At 43.2% G+C, this 15,371-nt stretch overlaps 1 protein-coding gene across 1 annotated transcript in view; it reads right to left on the bottom strand.

The window, feature by feature from the left end:
• The window catches only part of CFDP1 (craniofacial development protein 1), a 105,187-nt gene that overhangs the window by 64,360 nt on the left and 25,456 nt on the right, over positions 1 to 15,371 (bottom strand). Inside the window, exon 5 of the mRNA XM_080645151.1 lies at positions 12,197 to 12,316. Within this exon, the coding sequence (XP_080501277.1) occupies positions 12,197 to 12,316 (120 nt within the window). The remainder of the gene's footprint in view (positions 1 to 12,196; positions 12,317 to 15,371) is intronic.

Below are 15,371 nucleotides of genomic sequence, written 5' to 3'. Positions count from 1 at the left end.
GGAGGAAATAGTCATCTCACTTCCTTCAAAAATAGCAAAGTACAAAAAAGCTTTCAAAAAGTCCTTCATCAGCCCTGGCTGGTTTGGCTCAGTGGGTAGATCCTCGGCCTGTGGACTGAAGGGTCCCGGGTTCGATTCTGGTCAAGGGCACATGTCCGAGTTGTGGGTTCAATCCCTAGTGGGGGGCATGAAGGAGGAGCCGATCAGTGATTCTCTCTCATCATTGATGTTTCTTTTTCTCCCTTTCCCTTCCTCTCTGAAATCAATAAAAATGTATTTTTAAAAAGTCCTTCATCAATTATAAAGTTGAAAAGAAATGCTTTTAACGTGAAAGCCCAATTAGGAGGGTAAGAGAGAGTGCTGTATGACACAGTGGCTGAGAGCATAGGCTTTGGTCTCAAATAGATCTGGACTGGAATTCTGAAATAAAACACTTAGCACTGTGCCTTAAATTTGGTAAGTTGTCAACAGAAGCTATTTAGTCTTTTTAAAAAGGTAAAGAAATGTTTAACTTGAAGTCTGAAAAGATAATATGTCTGATATTTAATCTAAACAACAAACTGGATCCAAAAGGAAACTGATCTGATCAGTAAAGGGAAACTTGTCATCCCAGAGTGTGAGAAACACCTGACTACAGGAGCCAAGCAGGTAACATAAATGAGTGAAGCAGCTGAGGAGGAACCAGGAAAGGTCAAACCCGCTTACTCTGCTCCAGTTCACTGCTGCTGTAAGGAAAGAGGGAGCAGTGGCACTTCTCATTTCTGACAAAAAGCTAGTAACCCAGACTTTTATGTCAACTCTCCTGATTTTTAAATAATGACCACCTAGGGACAGATTCAGTCTATGGACTGCCCGTTGGTGTCTGTCCTGGAGTGGAGTATCCAGAAACTGAAGGAAGCTCAATGGTTATATAACTGAGGGGCTCCAGCTCCCAAAAACGATGTGTCTCAAAGGGGTCACTGCTGGCATATTGGAAAAGAAATTTTTCTGTACAAACTGTCCTAAGCAATGCAGGATATTCAGTATCACTGGACCTTACCAGTGGTCTCCTCAAGTCATATGACAACCAAAATATCTCACCACACATTTCTGAACACCTCCTACTGGCAGTACGTACCACATCTGCTAAGAATAACAAAGTTAAGTTCAAAGTTAGTGGGAAGGGCAAGAACATCTATTTACAAACAGTAATAAAATAAGGATAGGGCCAGCCTGGAGTCAACTAAAACTAAAATCCCAAATTATAATCAAACAGGAAATCTCACTGAATACAAAGCTTACAGCTGATTGTGGGAACAAATCAAGGCTTAATTCCCTCTCCTTACTTCTAAATTAATTACAACAAAGGAAAACTGCCTTACCTTTTCTGTAGCCATTGCTTTTATAGTAGTACTAGAGGCCTGGTGCACAAAATTCGTGCATGGGGGAAGGGGGGTGTCCCTCAGCCCAGCCTGCACCCTCTCCAATCTGGGACTCCTCGAGGGATGTCCGACTGCCCGTTTAGGCCCGATCCCACCGGGCCTAAGCGGGCAGTCTGACATCCCTCTCACAATCCAGGACTGCTGGATCCCAATTTATCACCTGCCTGCCTTCCTGATTGCCCCTAACCGCTTCTGCCTGCCAGCCTGATCACCACTAACCACTCCCCTGCCAGCCTGATTGATGCCTAACTGCTCCCCTGCCAGCCTGTTTGCCCCTAACTGCCCTCCCCTGCAGGCTTGATCGCCCCCAACTGCCCTCTCCTGCAGGCCTGGTCACCCCCAACTTCTCTCCTCTGCCAGCTAGGTCACCCCTAACTGCCCTCCCCTGCAGGCTTGATCGCCCCCAACTGCCCTCCCTTGCAGGCCTGGTTCCTCCCAAGTGCCCTCCCCTGCTGGCCATCTTGTGTCCACATGGGGGCAGGATCTTTGACCACATGGGGGCAGCCATCTTGTGTGTTGGAGTGATGGTCAATCTGCATATTACTCTTTTATTAGATAGGATAGAGGCCTGGTGCATGGGTAGGGGCCAGCTGGTTTGCACTGAAGGGTGTCCCGGATCAGGGTGGGGGTTCGCTTGGGGCGTGAGGTGGCCTGAGCGAGGGGCCTGTGGTGGTTTGCAGGCCGGCCACGCCCCCTGGCGACCCAAGCAGAGGCCCTGGTATCTGGGGGTTTATTTATCTTCTACAATTTAAACTTTGTAGCCTGGAGCGGAGCCAAGCCTTCTGCTTGCTCCGAGGCGGCAGCCATTTTTTTTTGATTTATGTATCTTCTATAATTGAAACTTTGTAGCCTTAAGCAGAGGCCTGGGCTGGCCAGGGTGTGCGGAAAGCTTGGCTTCCTCCATCACTGGGGGCAACCCTAAGCCTCCTGCTCTTTCCAGCTCCTTGGCTGGAGCCATTTCTGTTGGGATTTATGTATCTTCTATCATTGAAACTTTGTAGCCTTGAGTGGAGGCCTAGGCCAGCAAGGGCAGGCGGAAAGCTTGGCTTCCTCCATCGCTGGGGAAACCCAAGCCTCCCTCCTGCTCTCTGTGGCTGTAGCCATCTTGGTTGGGTTTATTTGCATATTCGCTCCTGATTGGCTGGTGGGTGTGGCTTGTGGGCATGGCTTGTGGGTGTAGTGGAGTGATGGTTAATTTGCATATTACTCTTTTATTAGATAGGACTAGAGGCCCGTTGCACGAAATTCGTGCATGGGGGGCGGGGGTGTCCCTCAGCCCACCTTGCACCCTCTCCAACCTGGGACCCCATGAGGGATGTCCGACTGCCCGTTTAGGCCCGATCCCAGTAGGGCAGTCGGACATCCCTCTCACAATCCAGGACTGCTGGCTCCCAACTGCTTGCCTGCCTGCCTTCCTGATCACCCCCTAACCACTCCCCTGCCAGCCTGATTGATGCCTAACTGCTCCCCTGCCAGCCTGTTTGCCCCTAACTGCCCTCCCCTGCAGGCTTGGTCACCCCTAACTGCCCTCCGCTGCAGGCCTGGTCACCCCTAACTTCCCTCCCCTGCAGGCCTGGTCCCCCCCAACTGCTCTCCCCTGCAGGCCTGGGTCCCCCCCAACTGCCCTTCCCTGCAGGCCCAGTTGCCTCCAACTTCCCTCCTCTGCCGGCCTGATCACCCCTAACTGCCCTCCCCTGCAGGCTTGATCACCCCCAACTGCCCTCCCTTGCAGGCCTGGTCCCTCCCAAATGCCCTCCCCTGCTGGCCATCTTATGGCGGCCATCTTGTGTCCACATGGGGACAGTCATCTTGTGTGTTGGAGTGATGGTCAATTTGCATATTACTCTTTTATTAGATAGGACTAGGGGCCCAATTTGTGCACTCAGGGTGTCCCTGAGCCTCGCCTGCGCCCTCTTGCAGTCCAGGAGCCCTCAGGGGATGTTCGACTGATGGCTTAGGCCCGCTCCCCACTGACATCCTTAGCTCCGCCACTAAACCAGCATTTGGACCTGGCTTCTGGCTGAGCAGCGCTCCCTCTATGGAAGCGCACTGATCACCAGGGGGCAGCTCCTGCATTAAGCATCTGCCCCCTGGTGGTCAGTGTGCATCATAGTGACTGGTCATTCCTCCGTTTGGTCGATTTGCATATTAGCCTTTTATTATATAGGATTATATAGGACTAGACATTACAATTTTCCATCACTCTCTTTTGTCCTACAGAAGGAGCTTACTTATAGAACTGCACATGCTTCAAAGAAATCATGGTGCAAGAAATCTAGGCATCCAAGTCATCCACCCCTGGGTAACTAAAATTCCTAGATATTTCTCTTATGGCTCATTCTCCTTTCCAAGACTATATTCAAATTATCATATGACGCAGCAATTCTACACTCAGGTACATAGACGAGTGAAATTAAAATTCATGTCTATTCAAAAACTTATACATTAAGCATTATTCATAATAGCCAAAAGTAGGAACAACCCTATGTCTATCAATTAATCTATACTAATAAAAGGGTAATATGCTAATTAGACCAGATAGACCAGACGTCATTCCAGATGTCCTTCCTGACAAAGCCAGGGGCGTGGCCAGCCTGCAAACTGCCTGCAGCCCCTTGCCCAGGCCAGCCCTGCCCCCCAGCGGGGACCCCATACCCTGATCCGGGGACCCCTTCAGGACAGGACAGCCAGGCCCCACTCGTGCACCAGGCCTCTATCTTATCTTATATAATAAAAGGGTAATATGCAAATTGACCCTAACAGCAAAACAACCAGAAAGACCGCTGGACCAGTCACTATGAGGTGCACTGACCACCTCTTGGTCCTTTTCCCCGGCGGCAGGCTCCAATCACCTGATGGCCACCCGTGGCGGGGGCAGGGCCGGCGAGCGGGCAGGAACAGCCAACCTCTCAGTCCCTTCCCCCAGCTGTCAGGCACTGATCACCCGATGGAATAGGGAACCGGGGGTGGGTGGCAGCGGGGGGTGGGGCTTGCAGCGGGCAGCTGGGGAAGATGGCCCTGATTGCAGGCCAGGCCTAGGGACCGTATCCAGACATGAATTTCGTGCACCAGGCCTCTAGTATACTATAAAATGTAGTATAGTCGCACAATTAAATATTATTTCGCCACAATGAATAAAGTACAGACACATGGATGAACCTTGAGAACATTATGCTAAGAGAAAGCAGCCAGACAGAAAAGGACAAATACTGTACAATTCCATTTATATGAAATGTCCAAAAAGGCAAAACTATACACAGAAGATAGATTCATGGTTGCCTGGGGATGGAAAAGAGAGGTGGGGATGGAAATGAAGAGTGACTGCATTTCTTTTTGGGGTGATGAAAATTACTGTGGTTGCATAGCTTTCTGAATGCACAACTCTATGAATATGCTAAAAACCAATGAAGTATATAATTTAAATTCTTGAATAAATACAACAACTCAATAAAACTTTTTTAGAGAGGAAAACAAAAGCACATTTTAAATTATTAAATTCACAAATACCATTTATTCTCATAAAGACTAGAGCCCCCAAAATATCATAGGTCACACAGCTGGAATACCTACTTCTTAGAATGGCTATTCTCTAAGGCAGTGGTCGGCAAACTCATTAGTCAACAGAGCCAAATATCAACCAGTACAACGATTGAAATTTCTTTTGAGAGCCAAATTTTTTAAACTTAAACTTCTTCTAACACCACTTCTTCAAAATAGACTCACCCAGGCCGTGGTATTTTGTGGAAGAGCCACACTCAAGGGGCCAAAGAGCCGCATGTGGCTCGCGAGCCACAGTTTACCGACCTAGGCTCTAAGGCATTAAGTAAACTCACCATGTTCAGCTGACCCTTGAATAATGTGGGTATGAATTGTGTGGTTCCACTTATACATGGATGTTTTTAATTGACCTACGCAGTTCAAACCCACATTGTTAAGGGTCATCTGGAGTTGGGATTCTGCATATGCAGAGGGCCAATTTATTATACTCAGATTTTCTTCCTGGGCAGTCAACACCCCTAGCCTTGCATTGTTCAAAGGTCAACTACATCTACTCACCAGGCATAGACACATGCCAACTGATCAGGCATTTCATGAGAGCATCAACCAGAAGGGAAAGTCAGATTCTGAGGCAGCTTGTCTTTTTTGTTGTTGTTGATGTAAATACATTTGCTTTGAATAATTTGGGGGTCCTTTTCTTCCTTGTTTGTAAAAACATGTGAAATAACTTGCTTTGAAATGCTCCTCTCAACATGAAAGCAATTCCTTTAAAACTAAAAGAGTCTAAAAACATAAATTAACATAGGTCAGAGGTCTGATTAATCACGTAACAGGAGAGATTGATCAAATATTAGAAATAGCCCGGCTGGTGTGGCTCAGTGGTTGAGCATCGACCCATGAACCAAGAGGTTACTGATTAGATTCCTGATCAAGGTACATACTTGGGAGTTTCAAACTGGATCCCCAGTAGAAGGTGTGCAGGAAGCAGCCAATCGATAATGTTTCTCTCTCATCAATGTTTCTATCTCTATCCCTCTCCCTCTAAAAATCAATAAAAACATCTTTTTTTAAAAAAAGTTAGAAACATTTGCGCTAGCCAGTATGGCTCAGCGATTAGAGCATCGGCCTGCACACTGAAGGGTCTCGTTTTCGATTCCCAGTCAAGGGCACGTACCTGAGTTGCAGGTTCGATCCCTGGTACCGGTCGGGGCTCATGCAGAAGGCAACCAATTGATGTGTCTCTTTCACAATGATGTTTCTCTCTCTCTCTCCCCCTTCCTTACACTCTCTCTAAAAAGCAATGGAAAAAAATATCCTGGGGTGAAGATTAAAAAAAAAAAGAAAAGAAGAAACATTTCTACCAAACATAGTGGAAATATCAGACTTTTGTTACTTTAAATGTTCAATGCTCTCTATCAAAAGACTATATGTATTGAAAAATTTTTAAATATTAAAAAACCAACAAAGTCATATTAACTTACATTCAGGGAATTTGGGAGAGAGCAGATTAACTGTTCAGACAGATATAGTCTGTTGCACAAATTAAAGATTCCTGAGAACTGGACTGGTCAACAGGCTGAATACTGACCAATCTCAGAAAGCCAGGCATTTTTCCTGTCTTCCCAAGTTCTGGGTCTTCTATCTTTACTATGACTGTAAAGAATCCTCTCTCGCCGAAACCGGTTTGGCTCAGTGGATAGAGCGTCGGCCTGCGGACTGAAGGGTCCTGGGTTCGATTCCGGTCAAGGGCACGTACCTTGGTTGTGGGCATATCCCCAGTAGGGGGTGTGCAGGAGGCAGCTGGTTGATGTTTCTCTCTCATCGATGTTTCTAGCTCTCTATCCCTCTCCCTTCCTCTCTGTAAAATATCAATAAAAATATATTAAAAAAAAAAAAAAAGAATCCTCTCTCTCCTATCTTTGGGGCAAATAATGCTAAACTGACACCACCCATGAGATTGTTTGAGACATTAATAAAGCCTTTTTTTTTTTTTTTTAAGGTCATTCCCAATCTACAGGAGTGGGCAAAGGTAGGTTTACAGTTGTGAGAATTCAAAACAGTTTATTCTTGCATTATTATTTATGTATTATTTTATTGTTTATTTGTATTATTTGTCATTGCCTTATTATTACATATCCTTACTTATGATTGTTTATTGATTTTTTGAAGGAGAGGAAAGAAGAAGGAGGGAGAGAGAGAGAAACATCAGTGGGAGAGCTAAACATCAATCAGCTGCCTTCTGCATGCCCCTTACCAGGGATGGACATGCCTGTGCCCTGACAGGGAATCTAACCAGCAACCTTTTGATGCACAGGAAGATGCCCAACCAACCGAGCCACAGAGGCCAGGGCTTATGATTTACTAGTATCTTTTAGGTAATGATGACTGGTAACTCAATCCACTTTTGTCTACCCCTGTATAAGGAGGCAACTAAATAATAAGCCCTTAATTAAACAAGTTAATGTCTACTGTCGGAGTACAAACTTTAATGAGGCTAATAGCCCACTGCTGGAATAAGGTTAAGTAATGAATGTGAGGTTGAAGGCTGACCAGCCAGATATGCACAAATGCTGGGAAAAGCTGGATGAAAGTGGCCAATAGTATTGGTAATGATGATGGGGGTGGGGTGGGATAGAGGGAGCAGTGCTCAAGAGCTTAAAGTAACAAAACTACAGGAATTTAGACACTGAGCATTGTGCTTTCTACTACCAAATGTAGAGAGTGCTTCTTGTTGTCTCTAATTCCTGCCTCTAATTGAAATTGGGTGTTTGGTTTACTCCATTCCCAAAGCATAAACTTTGGCTTTTTATAGCCTAAGCAGTGTGCTATTTTAAACATGTGGAGGAAATGCATTTTCAGTTACAAACATTTGCTGCTGTAAATCTGTTCTTATTTGCTAGCAAAGGATGTGGGACAGGATGTTTTACTCTGCTGCTCTGGTTTTCCTGTATTGCTTAAATTTGTTTAGAGAGAAGAAAAATAAATAAAGTGTTTCTGCTGGACAATTTCTATAAACTGAAGCAACTCCAAGAATTAAAATAAAGAGTCTATGGAAAAAATATTAGAATAATTTTCTTTTAATAAATTAGATTATTCCTGTAGATTTTTCTCCCTAAAAAGATTTTCCATAACATGCATGTGCAGCCTGCAGCAGACACTAATGTTGGCACTGATAAAATGTGCCCACTTAGACACCCCAGGTCAGCTGAATTCCTCCTGACCCTGTCTTTTCCCAAGCACAATTACAGCTGTACAAGCTTTTTGAGATGTAAGAAAATCAGGCCAACCTTGAGTTCATCTTCTAGATTTATTAAGAAATTCAAATGAGTCCCCATTTTCATGTTCAACTCTGAGGGATTTTTTACTCAGGCAAACATATCCTTGTATCTATTATGTTTCATTATAACTTTAAAAAAACTGATTCTGATCAAATTTCACTTTACCCCTTTATAAGGGAGTCAGTAAGTAGTTCATTAATCTATTGAAAGATATTTCATCAGTTGATTTCCTTTAAGTCCTCCTCCATGCTGCTCTCTGCCCCAGGTGCTATCCTGGACAGGCAAAAGACTTTCTTCTGGATCAAAGCTTAGCCAAGCTTCTTTGAGCCCTCTTCTCTACTAGGCTTCAGTCTTGGGCCCTGTCCTTGCTGGGCTTGCATACTAGTAGCCCAGTTTTAGCAAGAATCCTGCAAAGTCAGTTTGAAGAGAATCCCCCATTCTTAATATCTGATCACTCTCATTATCTGATGGAATTCCTCATTTCCCACTTTTGATGTATAATTCCTAGCCTGCCTTCAGCAAGAATCCTGTTAGGTAGGTTCAGCAAGAATTCCCCCACCCCTGATGTCTCCTCTTAGTCATATTCCACCCACTGATCCCGCCCTCTCTCATTCTGCTCCTTGGCTATGAATCCTCTGCAAGTCTTTACCGTTTTCAAAGTTGAACCTTATCTCTCTCCCATATTGTGGTAGTCTTAATATCTATTGCAATAATCCTGAGTAAGTCTTCCTTACCATTTAAAAAAGTGTCAGAATAACCTTTTCTTTCACAAGACTCAGTGGTCACTGGAGCATCCTGGCAGGAGATGGAAGAAGGGAGATCTGGGTATTTATTCCCACAGAACTCCCAAGAGGGTCCATCACTCAAGTAAAGGCCTCAGCTTCTGTCAGGAGGCCCTCTCTGTCTGCCATAAACTCCTACCCCTTCAGGTCTAGGGGTGGTAATGGAGCCTCATTATTACCAGCCCCGCGGACACCGCACTATTCCTACCCCTGTGGTTTTTCAGCACTTTGTGAGTTATTAAACTCTCCTCAAAGCATCCTAATGTGAGGATACCATCTGTTTCCTGCTGGGTCTCCATAATACAGATATCATCTCTGCAGATTTCCCCACATCCCTCCCCGCCAGTAGATTTCTTATCCTAGAAAGGCTGTGATCCTAAGAAAGAAAAGGCATGGTTACAGGATGCAGTGATCTTTCCATGTGAGTTGATTTAGTAACAAACAAGTTGACCTTGTTAAGCTGCCACTTCTCCCTTCTCTAGCTAGCTTCATAATCATAGCAATGAGTATTTTCTGAAACATATTGATTCTCTAAGTATCAATAGGAATTATATTAAGAAATACCCTCCCTGGAGCACGCCTGTGCCTTTCCCTTTCCCTTTCCCTTTCCTTTCCCCCTCCCCCTCTCTCCCCACCCCTACCCCCCCAGGCACTTTACCATTAGCTTCTCCACTCCCAAGTTCCAAGGGCCCTTCCTTTACCTCTAGAACTTGCTTGCTAAGCCCATTTCTTCTAGGAATTACTTTTTCTACCTCTATAATTTACCAAATAAATGTTCTCTTTTTTTTTTCAGCCTCCCTCCTCCGCCAAATAAATGTTCTCTTACCAAAAAAACAAACCAAGAGGGCTAGAAGTGAAAATTGTGCTAGCTGAAACTATGCTAGAAACCTAAGATAGAATCTTAATACTTAAGTAATATTTGGTACTTAATCCAGAGGTAACATTCATAGTAACACTTTTAATAAATGCAAGAGACATTACTTAATAACATCAGTAACCCAAGTAAAAGCCTGCAGAGGCTAACTTCATATATAGTCTAAAGCAGGATTTTTTTCAAATTCAGGTTGTAGTAGATTTTTTTCAAATTCAGGTTGTAGTGAAATAAATTAAGTGAGTTATAACATTTTTAAAAATAACACATCCTTTACATAATAACGTAAGGTAGAAAATCAGAGTTCATCATATATAGTAAAGGGAAATACTATTTCACTTTTTTACATACTTGTATTTATGAGTGTACTAGGCGATACTGTAAAATGTATTCCTAACTTTGAGTGGCAGTCAATAAAGTCTAAAAGCTACTGGTCTGAAGAGAATCTCTTTCAAACAATTATGTTTGTACTTGTCTGTACAGCCTCACTTTTAAAAAATCTCAACCCTCACTAAAAACAGTTTATTTTGTGACAAACACATCAATAACTGAAATAAAAATGTCATGAAACAATATTTACTTAATATGTGATGTCATCTAATATTTTTTATTCCATTTTATTTCTTTTAAATGATGATTGTAAACCACAGCTTTAAAAGTTCAGGGCTAGGCCTGGAGAACTCTGTTCACATTACCATGGTCCTCCCATAGCTGCCTTGGTCCGTGTTTATATCATTCCCACTGTGGTAGCAAGTACTCAATCCTTTTGCTTCTTAGGTTTCTGTGTAACTACATGACCTCTGCAACCTAGTTTCTCCAGCAAGAGAAATACTTGTAGTAAGAAGCAGATACAGAGCATGGCTCAGATGTGCACAGAGCCCCAGCCACATGTCCTTGCACTCAGCACCATAGCATACCATGAGAGCAGCACCTTACTATAGCCCCTGCAGCCCCCAGCCTGAGGACCAATGGGAGTGGGAGGATAAATATCCCAGCGTTTTCACCCTGGCCATGTTCTTCACAATCTCCCTGAGTTCCTCAGCAGGACTGAAGATCAGCCACCACCAGCAGCAACCTGCTGAGTAATGCACCCTTGCACTGGCTTCCTTCCCACCCCTTCTCACCTGCCTACTGGGACTTCCTGGAATCACCTCTCACAGTAAAGACTTGCACTCAAACCTCTATCTCAGGATTTGCTTCTGGGTAAATGTAACCCTAGTGAGTACACCGGTGAAACATAGCATTGTTTGGAGCCAGGGCTGCAGAGATGAGAAAGGCCTGTCCTAGAAAAGCTCATAATATGATAGAAAAACCAATTTTTTTTAATGTAAAAAAACAACTTTGCTATTCATAGCAATGACATAAAGTATGTTTGGGGAGGGAAGAAGCGGCAAACTGACAGAAGGGTCAGAAAAGCCCCTATTGGTGACTTTTCTACCCCAAATATCTCAAGGACACAGAGTTCCCCACAGGAGTCAGCAGATGATCAGTGCTACCTATGGGGGGCAGTCCATGTTCACTTCTCTGTAGGCTAGTGCCCTGGTTTCTCATATTTACTGTGAGGCTTTACTTCTTACATCTAGGTTAAGAAGAAAGAGGTTTTTATTTTCTCCAGAGAGAAAGATTTCTCCAAAGAGGAAAGATTTCTATTCTAGTCTTCAGCTAAAAATAACACAAGTAATATAGAATATATGAAGGAAGAAAATCTATTAAGTTCCTGAAAATGTGTTAATAGAATTATTTTTAAGTCAGCTTTCATCTTTTTATGTTCCTGTGAGGTCCTTAGGCAGGCGTCCTCAAACTACGGCCCACGGGCCACATGCGGCCCGCCGAGGACATTTATCCGGCCCGCCGGGTGCCGCTGCCTGTCCTGCTTAGCAGCCGACTCGTCCCGGGCCCACAGTGCGCATAGGAATTTGTTCATAGTTTTTTTTTTTAACTATTGTCCGGCCCTCCAATGGTCTGAGGGACAGTGAACTGGCCCTGTTTAAAAAGTTTGAGGACCCCTGTCTTAGGGGATCCGAGTACTCAACCCAAATCTTCATTAGATATTCTGAAGAACTGCTGATATTTTTATTTGTAAGTTATTTTTTCAAATGTAAAGTTTACTACATGTTCAGCCCTGTGATCAACACTGTAAACCAGGACTTTTTTCAGGCTGGTATCAAAGAGAGACCTATGGCTAATTTTCCTTTGCCTCTTCCATTTGGCAAATATTTCAGCAAAGGCAGAGCAGCAGCATAATTCCTTCCCTTTCAGGAAAGGAGTCATGACAGCGGGTCCTTATACCGAAAACAGCTTCTCCAATGTGCCAGGTACACCTGGGCCTGGGACTAGAATACTCACCCTGACCCAGCAGGGAGTGACGCCAGAGTTGAAGAGACATTAGTCTGTGGTTTTTCTTTCTCATTTTGCTTGAAGAAGGATTTGGCCTCTTTCGATGTAGCAGCCACTTCCTTAGTCACCCTGTTCCAAGGAAGGAAACATTAAGTTTACAAAAGAATTAAAAAGACAGAAACAAAATCTAAATAAAGGGAATAAATGACAAGGAAAAACATCCACTGGGCTTTCAATAAGTTCTGGCTGCTAAGCTTTATGGTTCAAGTTTACTACAAGTTCTAGATAAAGACATTTTCCCATGTAAATGAAACAGCAATGCATATAAATTTGAGCTCTCTAAAATCCCCTCCATTACTTCCGTCAGCATGAAACATTCCAGTAGTCACTACTGAATCACAGTCCTTGTGGGTTATTGATGTGAAGGCTGTAAAAGGCTCTCCTACTGCACCTCACATGTAGATTAGGACTCACATTTAAAGGCCTAGTAAAGCTCTAGTTGGTTTGGCTCAGTGGATAGAGCGTTGGCTTGCGGACTGAAGGATCCCAGGTTTGATTTCGGTCAAGGGCACATGCCTGGGTTATCGATCCCCAGTAGGGGGCGTGCAGGAGGCAGCTGATCGATGATTCTCTCTCATCATTGATATTTCTCTCTCTCTCTCCCTCTCCCTTCCTCTCTGAAATCAATATATATATATATATATAATTTTAAAGGCCTAGTAAAAATTGGAATGGGGAGATGAAATATTTGGGAGAAAAATACTGGTTTATTTCAAAGAGAAAAGCAACAGTATAAACATTTGAAAATACTCTGCAGAAGGTCCTATTCTACACCTAGAACCTGAAGATGAAACAAGATCCCTTAAAGCTGGCTAATTTGGCACTAATTTGGGAATGGAAGAAAATTATAGTTTAGAATCCTACCCAATTTCAAATCTGCAAAAATTTCCCTCAATAAAACTGATCAAATAAGGAGCAAAGAAGGATATTCATGGTGCCTGAAATTTCAGATAAAGAAAGAGAAATGCCTAATGCCTGCCTAGGCTTGCCAATTCAAAAACATCTGAGGAATTTTGTTTAAATTCCAATCCATCTGGAGGGTGGAAAATTATAGTTATTGTATTATGGGTGTTCAACCAGGTCATCCAGAATAAGAATGGCCAAGAATAATGACAGGTGAATCCTATAAATTCCATCTTTGCAGGAATGTAATTATCTCTTCTCTCCTTCCTTGTAGACTACTTAGGAGCAGAACCAAATTTTCTTATCAAGAGCCATCTCACTCCTGCACTCAGTACCGTGTCACCCACAAAAGTGACACAGAATATAAGTTTGAGAGTTTTATATTAAGAATCTTCACTGGGGAAAAAGAAAAAAAGGAAAGAAAAATAGAATCTTCACTGGGAAAGATTGCCGAGTCACTCTTGAAGGGTGACTTAAAAAAACAAAACAAAAATCTCAGTTCCCTACTCAAGGTCTTGTGATGGCTAAGTATTACTCAAGAATCAAACATAAGCTGCTGAACCTTGCCTTCAAAGTCCTCTAAAATCTGGACCTACTTTCTATAAGGTTTAATTTGTGTCTTCTCAACTCTCCCAAATGAACCTCTCAGCAGTAAGAGTCAAGAGTCAAAACTAAGAGAGAATGTATATGGTAGATTAAACCATCATTGAGCAAATATTCATTGCTTCCCTCTTAACCTACTTCCCCACCTCACTGATGTTAACCTTGGACCCATGACTTGTTTCAGTGATCAGTCAGATGCTGATGTGACAGCAACAGAAGCTTTAAATGTTTCTGTAGTTTCACGTGCCCCTTGACACTCTCTAGCCATAAAAAGAATATGCCTCAAGCAGCTGTTGGTCCAAGGTAGGTGAAAGACACATGCTACAGATCTGAACCAACCAGTAGCTTGGAGCCAAGCCTAGATCACCTGAGCCCCAATCAGCCAGAAACACACTAGCAACAAATAAATGCTTATTGGTGTATACCACTGAGTCTTGGGATGGCTCGTTATACAGTAGTTCCGCAGCAACAGCTAACACATTTACATTTTATGAGTGAGGAAAATTAAATCTTAAATGATTCAGTTATTTTTTCAAGACTAGTCAGAGATTAAGTAGCAATGCTAGAGAGAATCCTGTAGATGTGGGACCTATTTAAAAAAATGACATAGCCTCTGCCCTTAAGGGGCTCACAGTCTATCAGGGCAGCCAACCATGAAAACAAGTATGACAATACATGATCTATAGTTAAGTGCCATAAAGGGAGCACAGAAAAAAGTTTAACTGTGAGAGTATCTCTGTTAATTTCTAGTGTCAAAGTCCTATTCATATTGACTAGGAGACATGTTCTATAAACTGATGTATTTCTCTCAGGGTCTTTGCTAATTGACATAAAGTAGTATTAGCAGATTACTCTTCATTGATAGTACACCTAAAAGAACTCCACTTTTAACAAGCAATAAGAAGAGATCCAACTATCAAATATCTTCAAGTACAAGTGGTTTAAATTACAGACCACTTCTAATATGAGGGAATCCTGACAGGAAAACGCCCACTATTAGCAGTAGTTAATTCAAATATTATCAGCAAAAATTACATTTTAAGTTCATTTTCACTTACTCAGAACTTCCTGAAAAGTATTTATTTAGGCACAAACTTTCCATGACTAGCCTTTTCCAAAAGGTGAATCATTTAGGAAAGTCTGAGCTAACTGGCTCAGATGGTATGTGATGGGGAAGGGTAAAAAATACTACTTTTCCTCATTCCTCATGGTTAATAAGCTACACATTTTTCAAGTGTGTGTGTGGGGGTGGGGGGGAGAGTTTGACGACCCAAAATTTAAGTACTAAAATCCTATCGAATAAAAGAGTAATATGCAAATTAACCATCACCCCGCTACACCCACAAGCCACACCCACCAGCCAATCAGGAGCGAGTATGCAAATTAACCCAACAAAGATGGCTGCAGCCACAGAGAGAGCAGGAGGGAGGCTTGAGTTTCCCCGGAGATGGAGGAAGCCAAGCTTTCCACACACTCTGGCTGGCCCAGGCCTCTGCTTAAGGCTACAAAGTTTCAATTATAGAAGATAAATAAATCCCAACAAAAATGGCGGCGGCCACGGAGCTGGAGAGAGCAGGAGGCTAGGGTTGCCCCTGGTGATGGAGGAAGCCAAGTTTCC

Source organism: Plecotus auritus (assembly GCF_963455305.1).
Source record: "Plecotus auritus genome assembly, chromosome: 10".
Classification (NCBI taxonomy): Eukaryota; Metazoa; Chordata; class Mammalia; order Chiroptera; family Vespertilionidae; genus Plecotus; species Plecotus auritus.
The sequence above is the reverse complement of the archived record's forward strand: the minus strand, read 5'-3'. Positions and strand labels throughout refer to the sequence as shown.